The sequence below is a fragment of the Pogonomyrmex barbatus genome, unplaced genomic scaffold (assembly GCF_055798465.1).
Source record: "Pogonomyrmex barbatus isolate J1 unplaced genomic scaffold, ASM5579846v1 scaffold15, whole genome shotgun sequence".
In the NCBI taxonomy this organism is placed as follows: Eukaryota; Metazoa; Arthropoda; class Insecta; order Hymenoptera; family Formicidae; genus Pogonomyrmex; species Pogonomyrmex barbatus.
Genome location: NW_028297111.1, coordinates 2,635,633 through 2,655,858, shown reverse-complemented (window position 1 = coordinate 2,655,858; position 20,226 = coordinate 2,635,633). Strand labels below are relative to the sequence as shown.

The 20,226-nt window shown below is 30.6% G+C and overlaps 1 protein-coding gene across 2 annotated transcripts in view; it reads left to right on the top strand.

Moving 5' to 3' along the window:
• LOC105423409 (cholesterol transporter ABCA5) overlaps positions 1–17,670 on the top strand; it is a 31,204-nt gene extending 13,534 nt beyond the window's left edge. For both annotated transcript variants that reach the window (XM_089073702.1, XM_089073701.1), the window contains exons 9-24: positions 318–461; positions 822–972; positions 1,154–1,227; positions 1,575–2,027; positions 3,090–3,439; positions 3,858–4,264; positions 4,506–4,763; positions 5,199–5,463; positions 5,689–5,863; positions 6,387–6,723; positions 7,147–7,424; positions 8,123–8,272; positions 8,645–9,006; positions 9,561–9,768; positions 10,318–10,657; positions 11,156–17,670. In XM_089073702.1, the coding sequence (XP_088929828.1) occupies positions 318–461; positions 822–972; positions 1,154–1,227; positions 1,575–2,027; positions 3,090–3,439; positions 3,858–4,264; positions 4,506–4,763; positions 5,199–5,463; positions 5,689–5,863; positions 6,387–6,723; positions 7,147–7,424; positions 8,123–8,272; positions 8,645–9,006; positions 9,561–9,768; positions 10,318–10,657; positions 11,156–11,235 (4,032 nt within the window). In that variant the 3' untranslated portion in view covers positions 11,236–17,670. The remainder of the gene's footprint in view (positions 1–317; positions 462–821; positions 973–1,153; positions 1,228–1,574; positions 2,028–3,089; positions 3,440–3,857; positions 4,265–4,505; positions 4,764–5,198; positions 5,464–5,688; positions 5,864–6,386; positions 6,724–7,146; positions 7,425–8,122; positions 8,273–8,644; positions 9,007–9,560; positions 9,769–10,317; positions 10,658–11,155) is intronic.
• The last annotated feature ends 2,556 nt before the right edge of the window (positions 17,671–20,226 follow it).

The following is a 20,226-nucleotide window of genomic DNA, read 5'->3' as shown; positions in this document are numbered from 1 at the left end:
AATATTTTTTCTAGAAACAGTATAGTTATTTAAAAAAAAATTCCAAGAAAGAACTTTTTTTAAAGAGCCTTTACTAATAGCTCTTACTAATAGCAACCCCCTTAATATTTTTAAATGTAAGAGTTTTAATGTTTTTTTGAAACATTATTTTTATAACAATTTCTACGTTTGTACATGCATCGATTACTATTAAATCAGTAAAAATTAGTGGTATATCTTTTTTTTATGTATCTATTGAGATTATTTGTAATTCTCTTAAACGAAAATAAAAGATTTTATAACTTATGCGAAAAAAAATGTCTTTTTACTTGTTTTAGACGGCTGGTGTCTTGGGAAATTTTGCTGTTACGATATTGAGCTTAATGTACTTCATTCAAGTGTTTATAAGTGATTCTAGTTCAGTTATATATTGGTTAGTTTCTCTGATCAGTCCAACTGCAGTCGCCTTGGCGATGGATAAGGTAAGTCTCAAAGTACTTTGTAATAACAATTTATCCTATCAAAATCTCAATCTGATGATTTACATAATTATGAAAAAACTGATGATAATAATATTAATGTGTGTTTAATTTCTTTTAAGGATTATGAAATATATGATTTTTATAATATTTTAAAGGACATAAAAATTAATTTAAATATACATAAAGAACATAAAAATTTATTTAATGTTAGATACTCAATAGCTTAAATAATATATCTTGTTTATAAGATTTTACTTAATATTTATAAATAATTTAACAATCTCATAAATGTTTTTATAATTAGTTTTATAAACGTCTACGCATCATGTATTTTAAAAAGCTTGGCACTGTGTTATGTAGGCTTTGGTGCTAGATCTGCAGGGTGAGGGAGTGAATTTTGACAATCTATGGTCTGGACCTGGAATACCTTTTGGAGGCAGTCTCATCATGATGACCCTGGATATCTTTTTGTACGGCTATTTGGCCTATTATCTTGATTCTGTAATACCAAGTAAGTTTCTTTTTTAACATTTTTCTCGTAGGGGATTTCTCGTAGTACAACAATTATTTAACACAAGAATATTTAATTTCTGTTTAAAATTAGCAAGAATTATAATTATTTATATTATATTAGAAATAATTAGCATATGCATATTTCTGGGATAAAATTTAATGTAAAAATCAACTTCTAGGTGAACATGGAACAAAGAGGCCACCTTGGTTTTGTTTCCTACCCGGATTTTGGTGTCAGAAAAAAGTCCAAAGAGTGAGTTTTCAAGTTCACAGAGCAAAAATATGAAAAGCCATAAAGCCTCTTCAAATATACTACACATATATATTAAATAATTTATATATTTTTCTAAATAAAAAATTGTTGTAAAAATGTTGGAGATATTATCGAGACAAACAACTATTGATATACAGGCTAAGTATTTCAAGCATTTCAAAATAAAATCGAAAGTCCGAAAGACTTTGAAAAATATTTTAAAGTATCTAAAAGTTTATTAGTCTCTCGTCTCTCACTCTTTTCTTAATAATAATAAGGACGCTAGTTGTTGATGGGAGTTATAGGAGCGTCATAGTCTTCAGTGGTTTTCACAGAACTGTTTGCAGGTACCGTCGTCGAATGGCGAATCAAACTCATTCATCCCAGGCGAAGAAGCGAATCGCGACGTGGAGCCGGTGGTGCGCGAGATGAAGGGTCGCGAAGCGATCAGGATAGCCGATCTCTATAAATCGTTCCACAAATGTAGACGTCCGGAGACCAAAGCGGTGAACGGTATTAATCTAACCATCTACGAAGGTCAGATCACCGCCATCCTCGGCCATAATGGCGCTGGCAAGACTACCCTCTTCAACATCCTCACGGGTTTGACCGCACCTACGTCCGGCACCGCCCTAATATTCGGCTACGATGTGCGTGACTCCAATGATATGCGGGCGATACGTAGCATGACCGGAGTTTGTCCGCAACACGACATCCTTTTCGATCTACTGACGCCACGTGAACACCTCGAGTTCTTTGCCGCGGTGCGTGGCATTCCACGCTCGATGATACGACACGAGGTACGTAATGATAACGAGAACATCTATACAGGGTGTTGAAGAAAAACGATTTAGCCTTTATATGATAGAGGTAGATAGTACACACCACATTGAGTAAAAAAACCTTAGTAAACATGGGTTGAAAGCTCAATCATTTCTGAGATATAAATATTTTTGTATATTCTTGGTAACGAAAATGGATTAAAATAGATTAAAATACGCATTCATGAATGTTGAAATGAATCCATATCAATCCATATTATTCCATTACTTTTGTATTTATTTATAAGAATTGAATGAAACATATTTTTATGCCTTTCAATCCAGAAATAAGTTCAGTTTTAAAAAGTGGATACCGCTCAATTCAAAATTCTGGATAGGAAATGCAGTTTTTCAATCCAATGTAATCCAAATTCAATCCAATTTAATCCAATTGAATACAAAAAAAGTTTCTATATGTGTGTGAAAATATTTCAATCCATTTTAATCTTGTTTTTGTTTACTGAGTTATGATTGACTTATTGGCTTCTACGTGTCACATACGATGTTTACTTAAGCATAGCGTATTCTATCACCGATAAATGACTTAGAAGACTTACGTGATCGAATCCAGTGTCAAATAATTCAATAGAGACCTGGAATTTTCGAGTTCGCGATTCTATAAGAAGATCCAAACAAAATAAATGAAAAGGAGGACATCTGGAATCTTCTATAAATATCAAGATTTAGATAGATTTAGATAGAAGATTCAGATAGATTATCTTCCTCTCATGTTGCGATACGTAGAAGTAGTCAATAATTCAATCATGCTAACATACAAAAATATTTATATCTCAGAAACGATTGAACTTTTGACCTATATATGTTCCCTAAGATTTTTTTTTTAGTATACTCTCTGTGTACTCTCTGCCATATAAATGCTGAATAGTTTTTTTTTTTTTTTTCAACACCCTGCATATTCCATATTTATGATTATGATTCTCTACATTGTATGCACTTAGTGTGCATCGATAATAGCTGAGTTAGCAAATTTTTATTTTTTGCATCAAAAATCAATAGTAGAAGTACACTTTTGATTTCCAGGTGAAAAAAACCCTGAAAGACATTGATTTAGTTGAAAAGGCGGATACATTTGCGCGATACCTAAGCGGTGGACAGAAGAGAAAGCTGTCTGTAGGAATTGCCATCATCGGCGACCCTAAAATTATTATCCTCGATGAACCAACCGCCGGGGTGGATCCTTATTCGAGACGACAGTTATGGTCTCTCTTGCAGTCGAGACGGCACGGAAAAGTGATTCTGTTGACGACTCATTTCATGGACGAAGCGGACATACTCGCCGACAGAAAAGCGGTGATTAGCAAGGGAAAGCTCAGATGTTGCGGCAGCTCTCTGTTCCTCAAGAATAAATTTGGCATTGGATACCATTTGACGTAAGAACGCTTATTACATTTATTCTCATATTCCTGAAAGGTTCCTGAAATTTATTAAATTAAAATTCTGATATTTATATAGATTCCGATTTGAAAAAAATTTGCAAAAGATATAAGCGTAAATATAAATATATAAATATAAATTGTAATAATTAAATATAATATAATATAATAAATTTTTAAAGATATATCGTTTTGTTGTTGTATTTATTTTAATTCGCTTGAGATATAAAAATATCTCTCTTCAATTTTTAATAGAGAAGAATATGAATTGATGCAAAAAAAAAATTCACATTTCATCAGAGCTTATTTCGACAGAAAGGAATTGCAAAAAGTGTATATATATATAGATTTTCGTAGAAAGAAGAATAAAACAATAAATTTTGAACATTTAATTATATTATTTTTGCAATTACAGGCTGGTTCTGGAAGGCAATGCTAGGGAACATGCCATCAGCCGATTAGTAATGTCACACGTGAACAAAGCGGAGAAGGCGAGACGTCACGGTCGGGAATTAAGCTTTATTCTACCTCACAATTCTGTGGAAAACTTCGCACCTCTTTTCTCCGCCATCGAACACGAGATCAAGACCCGCTCGAGCAGGCTCGGCATCAGCAGCTACGGCGTGTCGATGACCACCCTGGAGGAGGTGTTCTTGCATTTAGAGAAGGACGAGGAGACCGAGTGCACGATGGACAACTTGTCAAAGAAGATGGTGCGCAATCGCGCGCTCAGCCGATCGCTTTCATTACAATCCAAGAGCACGTCGTATCAGAGCTTGCAAAACGAAGGAGTGACCGTGCAGAGCGACAGTCAGGGAAAAAGTATGTCGATCAACGTTCCTTCTCATCACTATCCAAAATTTATAATTTAGAAGAAAGAGAACGATTCATTCTTTCTATTAAAATAAAATCGAAGATAGATAATTATATATACAATTATGTTAGTTATAAATTTAATTATTAATATTATTATTAGACGTCGATCTTATCTATTGTTAGCATATATGTACTGTTTAACCACCAGCAACATACTAACTTTATTTTTTTAATGGATTTTATTTAGCGAGCGATCTACCGGATGGCGTCCATAACGATCGAAATCCGCCTGTACTCGGCCTCGGCCTAGATCCCATCAAAATTCGGCCTAATTTCCTTCAAATTCTCTATGCCATGCTACGTATAAGAGTACTCAGACTCTTCAGGAATCTCCAATTGTTATATTTCACAATCATCATGCCTCTGGCTCTGATAGTGCTTGGTCTTTATCTGAACAGCATCCGAACAGTTGACATCAAGATGCAGTCGTTAAAACTTAATAGCTGTAAGTGATTGCAATTTGCGTAAAATAGAAAATAATAGCTTGACTTTTTTTTGTTTATGTCCAGTTTATTTTAGAAACAAATGTGCAAATCGACTCTTTAAAAAGCGACATTCCCAAATTTATCAAACTTAATCAGAAGATGTTATTTCAAAAATATTATTTTTATAAAAATACAAAATTATTATATATTTGGATATATTTCTATAAATTAAAGTGAAGAATATGGATAAATAAAATTTTTTATTAAGTAATATATATGAGACAACAATTTAGCTTGATAATCGGGGGCTGTCGCTGCGAATTAAATCCATTCAGATTCACGAATTTATAAACAGGAGTGTGTAAAAAACGTATTTTATAAAAAAAAATTATACATATTGTTAGAATTGATAATTATTATTATTTTTGAAAAATCAATATGCTTTTTTCTCTTAGATACATACAACGAAACCGAGATCGTATACTTAAATAATACTGACCACGATATTACTGAATTGATAGACAGCATAGCTCAAGACGCAAAGCACATCGAGGAATACGATGGCAATTTCGCGAATTTAATGAATATCGCACCGCATATAGCCGCCTTCAATATTAATGATTATAATCTAGCACGACTCAATCTGACCGTGATGTACAACGATACGATGCAACATTCCCTTCCAATATTGATAAACATTCTTTCGAACGCTTATTACAGGTGAGTTTTTTTGTCATTTGTGAAGAGAAAGCAAAGAGATTTGAGTAAATTGAAGTAAATTGAAGAACTATTTTTCAAACAAAAAATATTTTTCAAATTTCTCAAAAGTAAATTGAAAAATATTTTTATAATTAATTTTATATATTTGTATATTTGTATATTTATATAATTTTTATAATTTATATATATATATATAATTTATAATTTTTATGAATTTTTATTTAGATTGATCTCGGGCAAGAACGATGCTACGCCAATCGAAGTGTATACCCATCCCTTCCAACAAACGTCGCAACCTCAACAATTTAACGTTGGCGCAGCTAGCTGCTCCCTCTTCCTCGGCATGGTTTTCATACTATTGCCGATTACTTTAGCGGTAGATATGGTTTACGATCGCGAGGTAAGAACTTTCTTAAACTTTAATTATATATAGATTATTATTATTGTACAAGATTTGTTCAAAACTTGTATTTTTTATTATAAATTTCCGTTTTGATTTTTAGAAATTTTATTTAAATATTAAATTTTTGCCATATTCTTAATGCCTAATATTTAATACTAAATATATTGGACATTAGAGAATACGGCAAAAATTGAAAGAACAATTTCACGTTAACGTGATTTTTATTTAAAATCAAATAAATCCAATGCAAAGTATCGATTTTAAGAGAAATGTCTGTCTTAGATTTTAATTCTTCTTATTCAACAAAATCTTGATTTGTTTAAATAAACTTTTCTGATCTAAATCAAACGAAAGATCAATATATAAAATTAATATTAATTAATATATAATTAATATATAATATATAATATTAATATTAATTAATATATAATATATTGCATAAAATTAATATGCAATATAGTTTTTTTTTTTTTTTTTTTTTTCAGGAAAATTTAATATATAATATATAAATACTTTCCAGATCAAGGCGAAGAATCAGCTTCGCGTGAACGGCCTGTCATTCTCCATGTATTTTCTTAGCTACTTCATCGTACTACTCGGCCTGATGACCTTTATCTGTCTGTGCATCCTCGGCATCATATTCCTCTTCGATGTGCCTTCGTTACGAGAAATACCAGCCATCATCACCCTCGGCATACTCATCATGCTTTACTGCCCATCGTCTATCCTCTTCTCTACATGCCTCAGTTACATCTTCGATAAAGTGGACTCCGCACAAAGCATGTTGCCGAACATTGCGACCTTCTTCGGGCTGCTACCGTTCATCTTGGTCATGATCCTCGACATGCAAGGACTCGGTAAATAATAATCGACATTTATTAAGATCATTTTTCTTCAGCGCGCAATGAAGGGTGCCATCTTTCTCGTAAGTTTTTGATTTTAAACTCACACATTTTAAACTCACACATTGTCAGTCATTCTATGTAATTATTCGATATCTTATATCTTTTTTTTATTTGTAATATCATTGAAATCTCTAAACTACTATAACATTCTGAATATTAATTCCTTGCAGCATTGTTAATCTATCCCGAATTACTTATTTATATATTTATTTTTTTTTTCTTTCACTTTTCTCCTTCTAATTTCACAGAATTTCACAAATTTTATTAATTGTTTTTTTTTTTTTTTCTGAAATCTAACACACTTACACCGACATTGGTCATCATCATGGAACAATCACGGAATTATCCTCATGTCATGGATTTGTCACTTAACAGGTGGGACAGCTTCGTTCGCGTTGCACGTGGCCTTTTCGTTCTTGAACAGCATGTACGTGCCATACGCAGCGGTGTACTACGTGGATCGCGTTCATCTGATGTGCTCCATCAACGCCGCCTGTCACTATCTCGCCATGTCCGATTATCTCACTATGGAGATCATATTGTTGGCTTTCGGTGCGTTGGTGCAATGCCCGATTTGGTTCTTCGTGCTACTCCTCCTGGATATCAACAAGAGCGGCGGCAATGTCAGCGATATCTTTAAACGTTACTTCCTGGTTAGAGCCAATATTAATGTTTAATGTTATCACTTAAAAATTTTACTATTCGCAGGCCTGCTTTTTTTTTTTTTTTTCTTTCCTTTATGTACAAATATATGTATTTCGTCCAACTGCGTCTTATTAAAAAGAAGAAGGCTAGTGAATTTTTCAATTTTCTTTATTTCTATAATTTATTTGTAGATTTCTTCATTCGATCATAAGGTATATCTGGAAATAATTTGCTAGAAAAATCCAGTAATATCTGTGCAAAATTATATAAATATGTAATATATAATATATTTTGCACATTTATATATATCTGTTATATAATTTTCTAATTATTTAATAAATAATATTCTCAATAAGCAATATTTTTATAATTTGTGACATACATATTTCAATTATACTGTTTATGAATAGATAATATACACAATTCAAAGATCTTAAATTAAATCTATCAAAAAAACACATCTACAATATATTTTCGTGGAAATATATTAAATATATTAAATGGTGGAAATATATTAAATATATTAAATATATATTTAAAATATATTAAATATATTAAATATATATTTAAATATATATTTTAAATATATATTTAAATATATTAAATATATATATATTAAATATATATTTTTTAAATATATATATATTTTAATATATATTAAATATATATTAAATATATATTTTCGTTATCTTTTTTGTTTTTATAGCGTGATGGTGACTCTGTTCGTGAGGAAATTATGGAAAATTCGGATATTGGCGAACACGAAGACGCGGATGTAAAGAACGAGCGACAGAAGGTTTTCAATTTTGTTGTTTCGCCAGCTCTTGGTCAAGAGCCGCCCTTAGTATTGCTTCAAGTAAGTTAGTACATACCAAATTATATCATTTGTTATAGTATATAAGTATCAAATAATAAATTCCGCTAAAAATACTTTGCTTGATCTTACTCGATCAAAATTCTAATAATATCTATAAATTCAATTATCTAATTAAATTTATATTTATATAGAAAGATATTTGTGTGTGTGTGTGTGTGTGTGTGTGTGTGTGTGTGTGTGTGTGTGTGTGTGTGTGTGTGTGTGTGTGTGTGTGTAATATTTTATCTTTCGTAAAATTAATTATACACAGTTTTAGCTTAATTCTTCTGTAATATAAGTATTCAGATTGATTTCATTTTTTCATGACGCAAAATTATACTTGTTAATTATTTCTATCTCACATAAATGTAGAATCTGCGGAAAGAGTATCGGCAAAAAGAATCAGGATCGTCGTGTTGCCCGAAGCGCGAGGACGAGCGAAAGATCGCTGTGCGAAATCTTTCGTTGGCAGTGGAACCGGGTGAGGTTCTGGGCTTACTAGGCCATAACGGCGCCGGTAAGACAACGACGATGAAGATTATTATCGCCGAAGAAGCGCCGACGAAAGGCAGGGTACAGATTAGCGGCCATAATATCAATACTCATATGACGGAAGCTTTCCGACAGATGGGTTATTGCCCTCAGCACGATGCTCAATGGAAGAATATTACCGTGCGAGAGCATCTGGAATGCTACGCCGCGATTCGCGGAGTTCCATGGAGTGAAGTTGACAGGTGCGATCCTCCGATATCTTATGAAGTAATTAATTAATTCTTTGAAGATACAAATTGCTATCGCTCAACATCTTCAAAGAATTGCCATCTAAAAATATTAACCGAATATATTTATATCCAAATAATTAATTTATGTAATATTAATAATAGTATAATAATATTAATAGTAGTAGTGCTGTACTATTTTTTTAACAGAATATTTTTTTAAATTTGTAATAATTCAAAAGCAATTGAAATTAGTACAGTAATGCTACTATTATTAATTTTAAGATATAAATATATTTAGTTTTTTTTATATGGCAATTTTCTAATTTTTCGACATAAGCCAATACTATTTTTTTTTTACACTATTACTACTATTACTATTACTTACTTTTTTTTTAACAAAATTTTAATAAAATATCATTCAATTTTAATTACTATACATATTTCTTTATATATATATATATATATATATATATATATATATAATAATTGCAAGATATATATATATATATATATATATATCTTGCAAATACAATTATCTAATTGTTCATTTATTAATTGTGTTGCAGAATCGTGGATCTATATTTATCCGGTCTACAGATTCATGAACACGCCGACAAGCAGACCCAAGAATGTTCCGGTGGAACTAAGAGAAAACTTAGTTTCGCAATGGCAATGGTCGGTGGACCTAAGGTGATCCTTATGGACGAACCGAGCACGGGTATGGATCCTAGATCGAAGAGATTTCTATGGGACACGATTCTAGCTAGTTTCCAGGTGAGTGTACACTTTAAATTAAAGCTATTTCCTAATTTTATTTAATATAATTTCCAAACGATATTAAAAAAAAAAAAAGATTTTCAATATGATAATAATGGAACAATAGTAAGGCTAATGAGAATTAATGTTATAAACGGTGCGCAATTATATGTTTAATTTTATGTTTAATTTTATATATTTAACTTTGTTTATTAATAAAAGGAATATATTCTTACGTTTTTGTATCGCTAAAGACGATTCAAATTTGAGTCGAGTTTGGCCCTTTTCATTAATAAACGAAATTAAATATCTAATTACGCACTGTTTACAACGCTAATTCCCATTAGCCTCATTGTCTAAATGACGTGCTTTATAAAAGGATTTCTTATAGATGAAAAAGAATATAAAATCAAATCAATACAAATAAATAGTAAATATAGGAAGATGGATAACGTGACAATGAATTATTAAGATGAGTCAATATAAGAATTTATGTGGGTATATTATGTAGACAACGATAAAAACTCATATTAAAGAAAATTTTTCTTCTTCTTCTTTAATTAATAGGGCGGCAGGGGTGTTATATTGACTACCCATTCCATGGAGGAAGCCGACGCGTTGTGTTCGAGAGTCGGCATAATGGTGAAGGGTGAGCTGAGATGCATCGGCTCGACTCAGCATCTAAAGAATCTCTACGGCGCCGGTTATACTTTAGAGATGAAGCTGCTGGGCGGCGACTGCACACCGACGACACCTTCCGGCGACAGGATCGCCGGTTTAAAGGAATTTGTCGCCGGCCTCTTTCCCGACGCCACTCTGGAAGAGAGTTTCGCCGACCGGCTGGTCTTTGCCGTGCCCCAACATGCCGTGAACTCGCTGGCTGAGTGCTTCACACAGTTGGAAAAAGGTGAGAAAACTTGAATAATTGAAACTTGAATAGGCTTGAATAATTTCTTCAGACTTCAATTAGTCACGAGTCCAAAGGATACAAAAATCTCAAGGTACTTAAAAAAAAAAAAAAAAAAAATATATACAAAAAATATTGGAAGAAAAATAGAAACAGAAAGAGATAAAAAAAATTAAGAGATAAAAGTAATTTGTTTCTTGAGTCTGAAATATTTCACAACTTGAAGCTTCTTCAAGCTTCTTCTGAAATTTTTTTTAGTTACAGTCACAGTTTTGAGTATTGCACTTCGTCTTAGTGATAGTGATAATCGAATAATTTCTAAATTTGTGAAATTTTCAAAACTTAAAAGTTTTGTTCTATTAGTAGGACTATAAATATAAATTTAAGAATTGCAACTTGAATTTCCCTTACGAGTGAGAAAGTTCTTTATGAAAGGAAAACTTAACGCGGCTGGAATTTATAAATCGGTGACTTATCTCTGGAAATTTCTGTTTACAGCCAAGCTCGAACTGGACATAGAAGAGTATAGTTTTAGTCAAACTACCCTGGAACAGGTGTTCCTCAAGTTCTCACACTAGGGCATTTTTGTGGAATAACGCTCATCGCGTCATCGTGACGCGAAAATAAACTCGCAATTGTGCGCGGAAGAAACTATTTACCTGCGTACAAATGCGGAAAAAAATGTGCTCGAACATGACAGAGACGTTTTTAATTGCTTAATTGATTTCCGGAATTTGTGAAACAATTTCCATTGATTTTTGCTAAGAAATTATGTGATCGCGACGATGTGATGAAATATCATGTCAGCATCTTGTTACTTATAACAGAAACGGCAAATATAACGTATTATCTACTGGTTCTAGCGTTGTATTACAAAAGATTATCAAAGAGACACGTCGTCTCGTGCCTTCAAATCCTTGGAGGGATAATGAAGAAACGAACGAAATAATGAAAGAAGAGATGTTTGTGGGTAGTGTTAACTATTTGAAAGTGTTGCATCAAGGTGACAAGTCGAAAATTTGAAGGTTTAATGAAAAATGAAGAAATAACGAAAGAAAGATGAAACGAACATGATGGAAAAATGGAGGAACGAATCTTATCCAAGATTCGTAGTGTAAAATGAAGAGAATGAAGCGTTACTTAATTGTTCCACAGTATTGAAAAAGCAATTAGGGAGTTGTAAAATAATGAAGAAGCAATTAGAAGTCAGGAACGGTTATGTTGTGCTTAAAAAAAAAAAGATAAGTCACTTTGCAACGCTAGACTGTTAAAGCAAAAAAAAAAACGTAAAGGAGCGAAGAGATAGTTAAACCAATTATCTCAGCGTTGTACGTTCGGCAGCAGTATTAAGGTGACGGAAAATTAGGGATGATAAAACGACGATCAGATAGATAGCTGTAAAAAACCAAAGTCTAGATTTGAGGGAGTGTTGAAGTAACTAGTCGCTTTATAGTTCCAAATGGGCAGAAGGAACGAGGAAACAATACGAGGGAACATACAACATACAAGTTAGCCACTAGTCCACTAGCACGCAAAATTTGGAAGGAATATTATGAATCGTCTTGCTTTACCAAGAAAGAAACAACAGAGAAGAAGTGATATAGCAAACTGGAACTTCAAAGAAAACAAACATTATTGAAAGCTCTTTTAGTTCCGAGCTTTAAACGAGCTGCGCGGGAAGAAATAGAGAATTTAACAATCATAATAATAATAGTAATAAATATCAGGATGGAAAAAGATTGTCTCGTCACTGCAAAATAAATAAAGACGAGAAACGAAACAGTTAGCATGGAAGTGCTTTGGGGAGAACAAAGTCAGTTTAGATTTAGAAGAAACTACCGAAGGATGGTGAAACATGAAGTTAACTCCTCAGATGGTGCTTCTAGAAAGTGTTTAGGCTCGGCAAGCCGCCTTCGAATTGTCGGAGGATCGATGATCGATAGAATGGTGGAACAGTTAGGAATAAATAGGAATCTAATAGTAGTGTCTTTACTTTGGGAGAATGTCAAGGTGACGACAGGGTGGACGAGGGAGAGACGTTGAAGGTGGTGTTACTTGTGTTCGTGCTAGTGAACAAGCGCGCGTGCGATCATCTTTTGCGAAAAAAAAACTCTCTCTCTCTCTCTCTCTCTCTCTCTCTCTCTTTTTCTCTCTACAAAGTTTTATGTATTTGTTCTATAAATAGTAGGTCGCGGGGGTACATGTGCGCCATGGAGGTATATAACCGCGACTTGAGCATGAGCTCCGTTTTAATCATCGTGGAACATCGTTCCCAAGCCCCTGGGCTTTACGCTCGATATTTCCCACCACCAAATTTTTATTCCGACGACTCTCTCTTTCTCTCATCAGTATTGTCTCATCGGTAACGGTCCGCGGATCCGTGCAAGATGAGAGATTCCCGCCGTCTCCGAGATCGGCGTCCGAGGGTGAATGTTGAGTGTAAGCGCGGCGTTGTGCTGATGGGTGAACGTACTCGTGGCGTAGAGTCGAGATTACTTATACTGATAGCATTCACTTCGTGAATTTGAAAAAAAAAAACAAAAAAAAAAACTTACCGATAAGATAGATCTCGTACCGATATTGCACTGGAATTGGAGCGCGCACGTCCCGTTGTTCTCGGGCTCGTTCGCGGCGGCTGCAAATCGATGGATCGGTTCGAGAAGACGACACCCCGCGAGATTTCAATCTTCGGCTGACATCGCTTACAACGTTGAAGAGGCCTTTACATCGTAATCGTATATATACACGCTAGTAAAACAGCGCTACAGTCCCTTACTTGCTGTAGTATCATCTTATCTGCAACCTTGCAACCAATTATTGTATTTGCAGAAAATACTAGGTAACGAAAAGAAAGATTTGATAGAAATTTATAAACTCACTTCAAATATTGACACGTTTAAAACTTTAAACGTTATTACGCTTTTTTTCTATTTTTTTCTTGCCTATTATTCTTTTTAGAGACATCTTTAATTTTTAATATTTATTTTTTTTTTTTTCGATTTTTTTAACAGAATTGAGTATCTCGAGAGAGAGATCAAAATATACTCAATATTTCTGAAATGTTGAAAATAGATTTTTACTGAATATTTGTACACAACATAGGATTATAAACATTTATTTTAGAGGAAAAGAAATAAAAATAAATTACTTTTTTTATTATTTGAGATAAATATATGATACAAAATAGGACATTAAAAATAAAAAAAAAAAATAATAAGATCCAAATACAAATTGTTTTCTTAATAAATCTATGATTTTAAAAGTAATAAAAAGTTCAGTTTTATAAAATAGATGTTCGATTTTCATCCATCTACTTTCAAATATTACAAAAAAGTGTAAACAGTGTTATAAATATTTTCTACGTGAGGTTGCAAATAGATACATTTTTCGAGTTGAAAGATTAAGAGTAGATTTTTTGAAAAGGGATTTTTCAAATTGCCCATTTTTTGAGCCGAGCCATCGAAGTGGCACCGATATGAGTCCTATTGGACTCCGCGTTGAATGCATCGAGTTACGAGAAGTGTTTGAGAGATAGCTTTCATCGCGGAATATAATTACTGCAAATACTGATTACTTTGCCTTTCGAGCAAGAAGCTTTTTCAAAGGCAAATTTTCAAATTTTGAACATGTATGTCAATCAAATGTAGGTTTAACATTTAAAACCTGTATTTACTACTAATTTTTGGAAAATAAAGAAAAAATATTTCCTGAAAAGAATATAAATTTCTCATTCGATTTGACATGATATCACAGATATTCAATAGTTTTGAATACTCAAAGAATAAAGAATAAAGAGAATAAATAAGGGAATAAAGAAAAAGTATTGCAAAATCATCATTTTTTTGTCGAGTAATGTTGCGATATTCCAATTGTGATCAACAAGATGAATCAAGTGTTTTCTTGAGTTCTCTCTTGATAAGCGAGGAGATTAACGTGCTTTGAATTTTAATATGTGTAACTCGAAGAAACGATTGCATTCATTCGCAGAGTGAGGTGCGATTAGTCCTGAAAAACAATACAAAGTACCGTACTGGTCTCTCTCTCTCTCTCTCTCTCTCTCTCCTCTGTCCTATTACTTTTCTTCCAATAATCCAATGTGATCGTTCTTCGAAATCCAACGAAGTGTTGCATTATTTCTCGAACACTTCTCGTATTTTCTAATACACGTTAATTAAGAGTACCCCCAAGGAGGGCCGTAGTTCCAAAAAGAAAACGCAAGAATGACACACGGCTTATAGTCTCGAGCGTAACAACTAGAATGTTTTTCTTGTGTGATAAACAATCGTACAATCGGACACTCTTTACCGTTTAAACATCGATAATTGAATAATACAGCGAACGACTCCGAGAGAAAAATAAGTTGCAGTTGAAGATATTGTTAATATTGTAGGTTTAACTCTTTGCACACGACAATTTTATATTCCTTTCACATTTTGCACATTCCTATTCTTGTTAATTAAAGAAAACAATCTTGAAGAATCCAAAAAGAAATTTAAAAAAATTTTGGTCGACGAAAAATGACAAGTTTCTTTTTTCTCTCTTTTTATATATATAATTAAATGTTTCGCGAAACGAATTTACATAATAAATTTATTATAATTGTATATATTTAAATTTTTCGTAAATTCTAATTTAAAAAATTTATAAATTCTAATCTCATAATGTATTTCTTCGATTTAACGTGTCTTTGATCCATCCTTTCGAGCGCAAAGAGTTAAGTCAGTTTTCTGTCGAGAATAACTTGTCACATACTTTAGTCAACATAAGAAAGAGGGAGAACTGATCAACATTAAGCAATATATATACGAAAATTGAAATAGATACGAGTATGTAATTGAAAGCATGAATGGTAAAGGGCGTCAATTATATATAAAACGCGATCGATCGTTTGATCAGATCGGAAAATATCTTAGTCCCTTCCACGAGGAAATTATTTGTGAATTGTACCCGAATTGATTTATATATTGTTTACAAATATATGTTGTACAGACTATCCCAAGTTCACTGTTTTTTCCTTTAATGATATTCGATAATGTATTTCTTAAAAAAAAAATATTTTGGTTTTTCTTTGAAGAAAAATTTAATGAGAAGAACACCATCTACCCTTCTAATTTTTTTCATTTTCAATATCATGCCTTGTTGCATGCGTTGTTTATTAAAGAGAAAAGTCTGAACTCTCAGATGTACCATTAGAAGAATCAATTTTAGGAGAACTAATCCTTTTGCATGCTACATTTTACGTGCTTTTTATAAAAAAAAAAAAGAAAAAAAAAAGAAAGAAAGAAAGAAAGAAAACAAGAAAAAGAGAGGCGCAGTGAATTTGGAACAGCTTTGTATATAACATTATTAATAATTGTCTCAGCGTTATAGAGTAACTTGGAAGGGAAACATTCCCATAACATGTGTATATAGATTTTCTTGGTCCTACAAAAAAAAGAGACGAAATATGCTTTTTATACAAATATCATTCACTGAGATTTTAGAATTCCGCTTTTGTTAATTTACGAGAGACTCGGGATGATAAGCGTTTTTATCATCCAATTTTTCAAATAACATAGTCGAACTGAATAAACTTTATCTAACATCAAATTAAAATGATCGACTTATCTCTCTCTGTCAGTTAGTAAATTTATACGATCAAATCTTTACAGGTAAAAATCTCTGCGACTTATGTCATTTTTTATCAAGTTTTTATTTTATAGAGACACAATTAGAACGTAAGAATTATTTTTCCAATTAATATAAACGTTTGTTTAAGCTACATATAATTTTCTGTGACTAAATAATTGATCTTAAAGTAAGTTCTATTTTAATTCCATTTCCATTTCGATCGCCTTCTACACAATTGCGTAAATGTGTTATTATAATAGCTTTAAAGTATAATTTATTATCGTTACTTATTATTTGCTGTTTAGTAAATTATCGTAATTAATTCCTTTAATTTCTTTAATTCCTCGAATTAAAAAAGTCACTATTTATTAAATGAATAGTAACATTTTTAATGAGAGAATATGCAACATATTTAATGAGAGAATATGCGTTTGAAAAACGTAATTCGCGTGCAAAAACGAAGCTTTATCTGCGAGGGCTTTATGTTTCACGAGGAAAAAAGAAAGATTATATGATCGAAAATCGAAAAGCTTCTATTCAAATCTGCATTACTGCATCCCTGCAAAAAGTAGATGAATGAAATTGATGCGAATTCAGCCTGCAAAAGCGAATTCCTGATTAATCAGAAATCAATTAATTAAAAGTATTCGGATCTAAATTAAATTGCTGCTTGTTTCTTCTATTCTTAAATTATTAAATATTATTTTGCATTATTTGTAAGCAAATCAAATTTATAACAATGTCTCTCATTACTTTTTATGAGATATAAAGCAAATAGCAATATAATCAAGTACGTAAAACGCAAAGAAGTCCATTGTATCTTAGTTCCTATTAATTATTTAAAAAATTTATTGCAGTAGTATAGTTAAACAAAGTCGAGCATAGAACGAATTTTTTTCTTCTTCTGTAAACAAATTTTGAAATATCTTTTTCTTATAAGGCTCAAAAATATGACAAGTTTAATTTACATCGCAGAAAAGGCCATTTTCAAACGAATATTTATAATTTTGCATCTCAGGAAATCGCAATTCCGCAGAATGAATTCTTATCAATATTTTATTTTTACTTCTTTAATTAACTATTTTCTTACAGGAACTGCACTAGATATACGTATTTCTATTCTAGCTGTATCTCTCTCGATGAAGTTTTATTCAATATATACATATAATAAACGTCAAAAAATTGCCTGTTCATAGTATCTCTCAAGTGGCCATTGTGTCTCCGTATCAGAATCAACGGCAGCTTTCTGCGGAAGGTAACTTTGTAAAAAAAAAAAAAAAAATATAATCTAGGTTGAACTAGACTCTTCTCGTTGATATCTTCAAGCTTATAGAACTGTTTCTTAGGATTTTCAATAAATTTAGTAAGATAGAATAAAATCCGAAGGAATTTCATATGACAAATTCATTTGGGTTGAATCTTTTTATTTTCCGTGTCCTATTTCCAATGTTTATCCTTTGAAAAGAACACTATTGAAAAGCATTCCTTGTTTATCAGTTTATAATTTAATTATAATTAAAAAGTGGAATACAGAAATCTGTGATAGGAAAAATAATGGATGATTTTTAAAAAACAAAGCGATTTTCATCTTTTTTTTATCTGTGATAATAGGACGATATTTATATATTATTAGTTATACTATTATTTTTAACAAAGCTGCATATTTCTATTCAATTTCTATCTAGAGAGAAGATCACATTATAATGACGACTCCACATATAGATATCAATTTTATACAAATTTTTGTTCCAAAATATTACTTTTAACTAATTCCAAATATTAAAATATATATAAAAAGATATATAACATTTAACTTTTAACCTATCTTTATTTATTAATTTAAAATGAAATATTAATAAATTCATTTCAAATTCTAATTTTTAATTTATAATAAATGTAATGAATATCAATATAATTACATTTATTAAATTTTTTAAATTAATTTTGATAAGATAAAAATAAAGATTAAACATAAATTATACTTCTCTTAAATATTCTATTTTTTGTGATATGAAAAAAAAATAAAACATTTTTTTTTAAATTTTATTATATAAAAAGGTATAGAACACAATATTTTTAAATATAGTATTTATGAAATATTTTACATTTTCTATATTTATATTTTATATAATTAAGAGTTTTTAAAAATTAATTGAAAGGTTGAAGTGTTCTGTGTATGTGTATGTTTCTCAATTTTATATAATCAGAGAACTAGAGTCAAATCATTTCGAAATAGCTACAGAAAGATATTGTTAAAGATATTATATTGTTATTATTAGATATTTTTTATCACTTATATTAATTATTGCAAATCGAATTTTGAATTTTATTTAGATTTCACGTATAAACTGTGAAAAAGGTATATAAAATAACATGAACAACAAAATATGTTTACATATCTATTACAAATCGTACAAATGTTACATTTATTCATGTAATTTTACATACTTTTTTTACAGTATATATCTATTATGATACAAAGCTTAGAGTTGATGTTATTATACTACAAAGAAAAAAAAATTGACAAGTGTTATTTCTCATTTCACATTTATCGATTTAGATTCAGTTCACAAGAACAACTAAACTGTTAAGAAATAAAATGATAAATGTAAGAAATGCAAAATTCATTAAGGATGCAAAATAAGATTTTAAAATAGAATAAGAAAATGTTTACAATGCTTTCCACCAGTTCTTACCCTCCATATACACGGTGTGTAAAACAAAATAAATATAGAGTAAAACGAGGCTATTCTGTCAGTTTCAATTTTAAAATTTATTGAAAATTTATTGAAAAATAATGCACACCTTTCCATTAACGTGTTTATAATTGCGTTAATGGAATATAAATATGATTGTTTCCTGAAAACATAAGCGTGATCTTCAAATGTTGAATATGTTCAGAAAGATAAATATTATCGCTGACTCATTGACAAAAAAGCCCCACTCTACTTTATGTATATCTATATGTATTTTTTTTAGAGAATTTAAAATAATTCAAAATTGAAATAAACTCAGCAAAGAAATATCTTTAAGCAAAATTTAAATCATGCATTTTTTTTAACATAAGAAAGTAAAACTTTAATTTTTGTGAAGTAAATATTTTTTATAAATGCATTTTTTATATTTCTATTAAAATAAATTTTTTTTACATAAAAAAAGACATTTAAAAAAAAGACAGTTGTTTTTAAATTAATTGCAACATAACTAAATTTATCAAAAGAGAAATAATCATTCTCAAATGAAATAAAGATTTACAAAGCTGATTGTCCGATTAAAACATAGTTTTTATGCACTGATGCTTTTTTTATCCAAATAAGTTATTCATGTGTCTTTTTACAGATGCATGTACATAAATGCTCACAATTATAACTAGCATTTGTGTACATGCGAAAATATATTCAAAAAAGTATATATACTATAATACAATATTAGTATAATAGTATTAAGTGTTTAACAAAGTGCAAATTTGTATCGTAAATGGAATAAATTCTATAAACTTAGTAACATATATATGGTTTAAAAGTTAAAATATTTGCTAATATCGGCGCTTTGCAATCAAAATTCACGTGTATTCGTCTTCCTATCATATATATTGATTGATTGATTGATTTATATATATATATATATATATATATATATATATATATATAAATCAAAATAAGAAAAAGAAAAAATATATATTCTTTTTCTTATTTATTTTTAAAAATACAGTTCTTAAATAAATATATTTTTAAGATATTTTAGAATATTCTAAAAGGATATCTTAAACAAGATATTTTTGAGATAATTTTGGTTTTTCAATATCAATAGCACTTTCTATGAAAATCATCAAAAATATATTCACGATCAGCAAATGAAATTCACGTTATTGAATAATATCAAATAATTATTGTACAGGACATTCCTGTCATAAACAAGTTTGCTTGTCTCGTATTATAAATAAGAAAAAAAAATTTGGA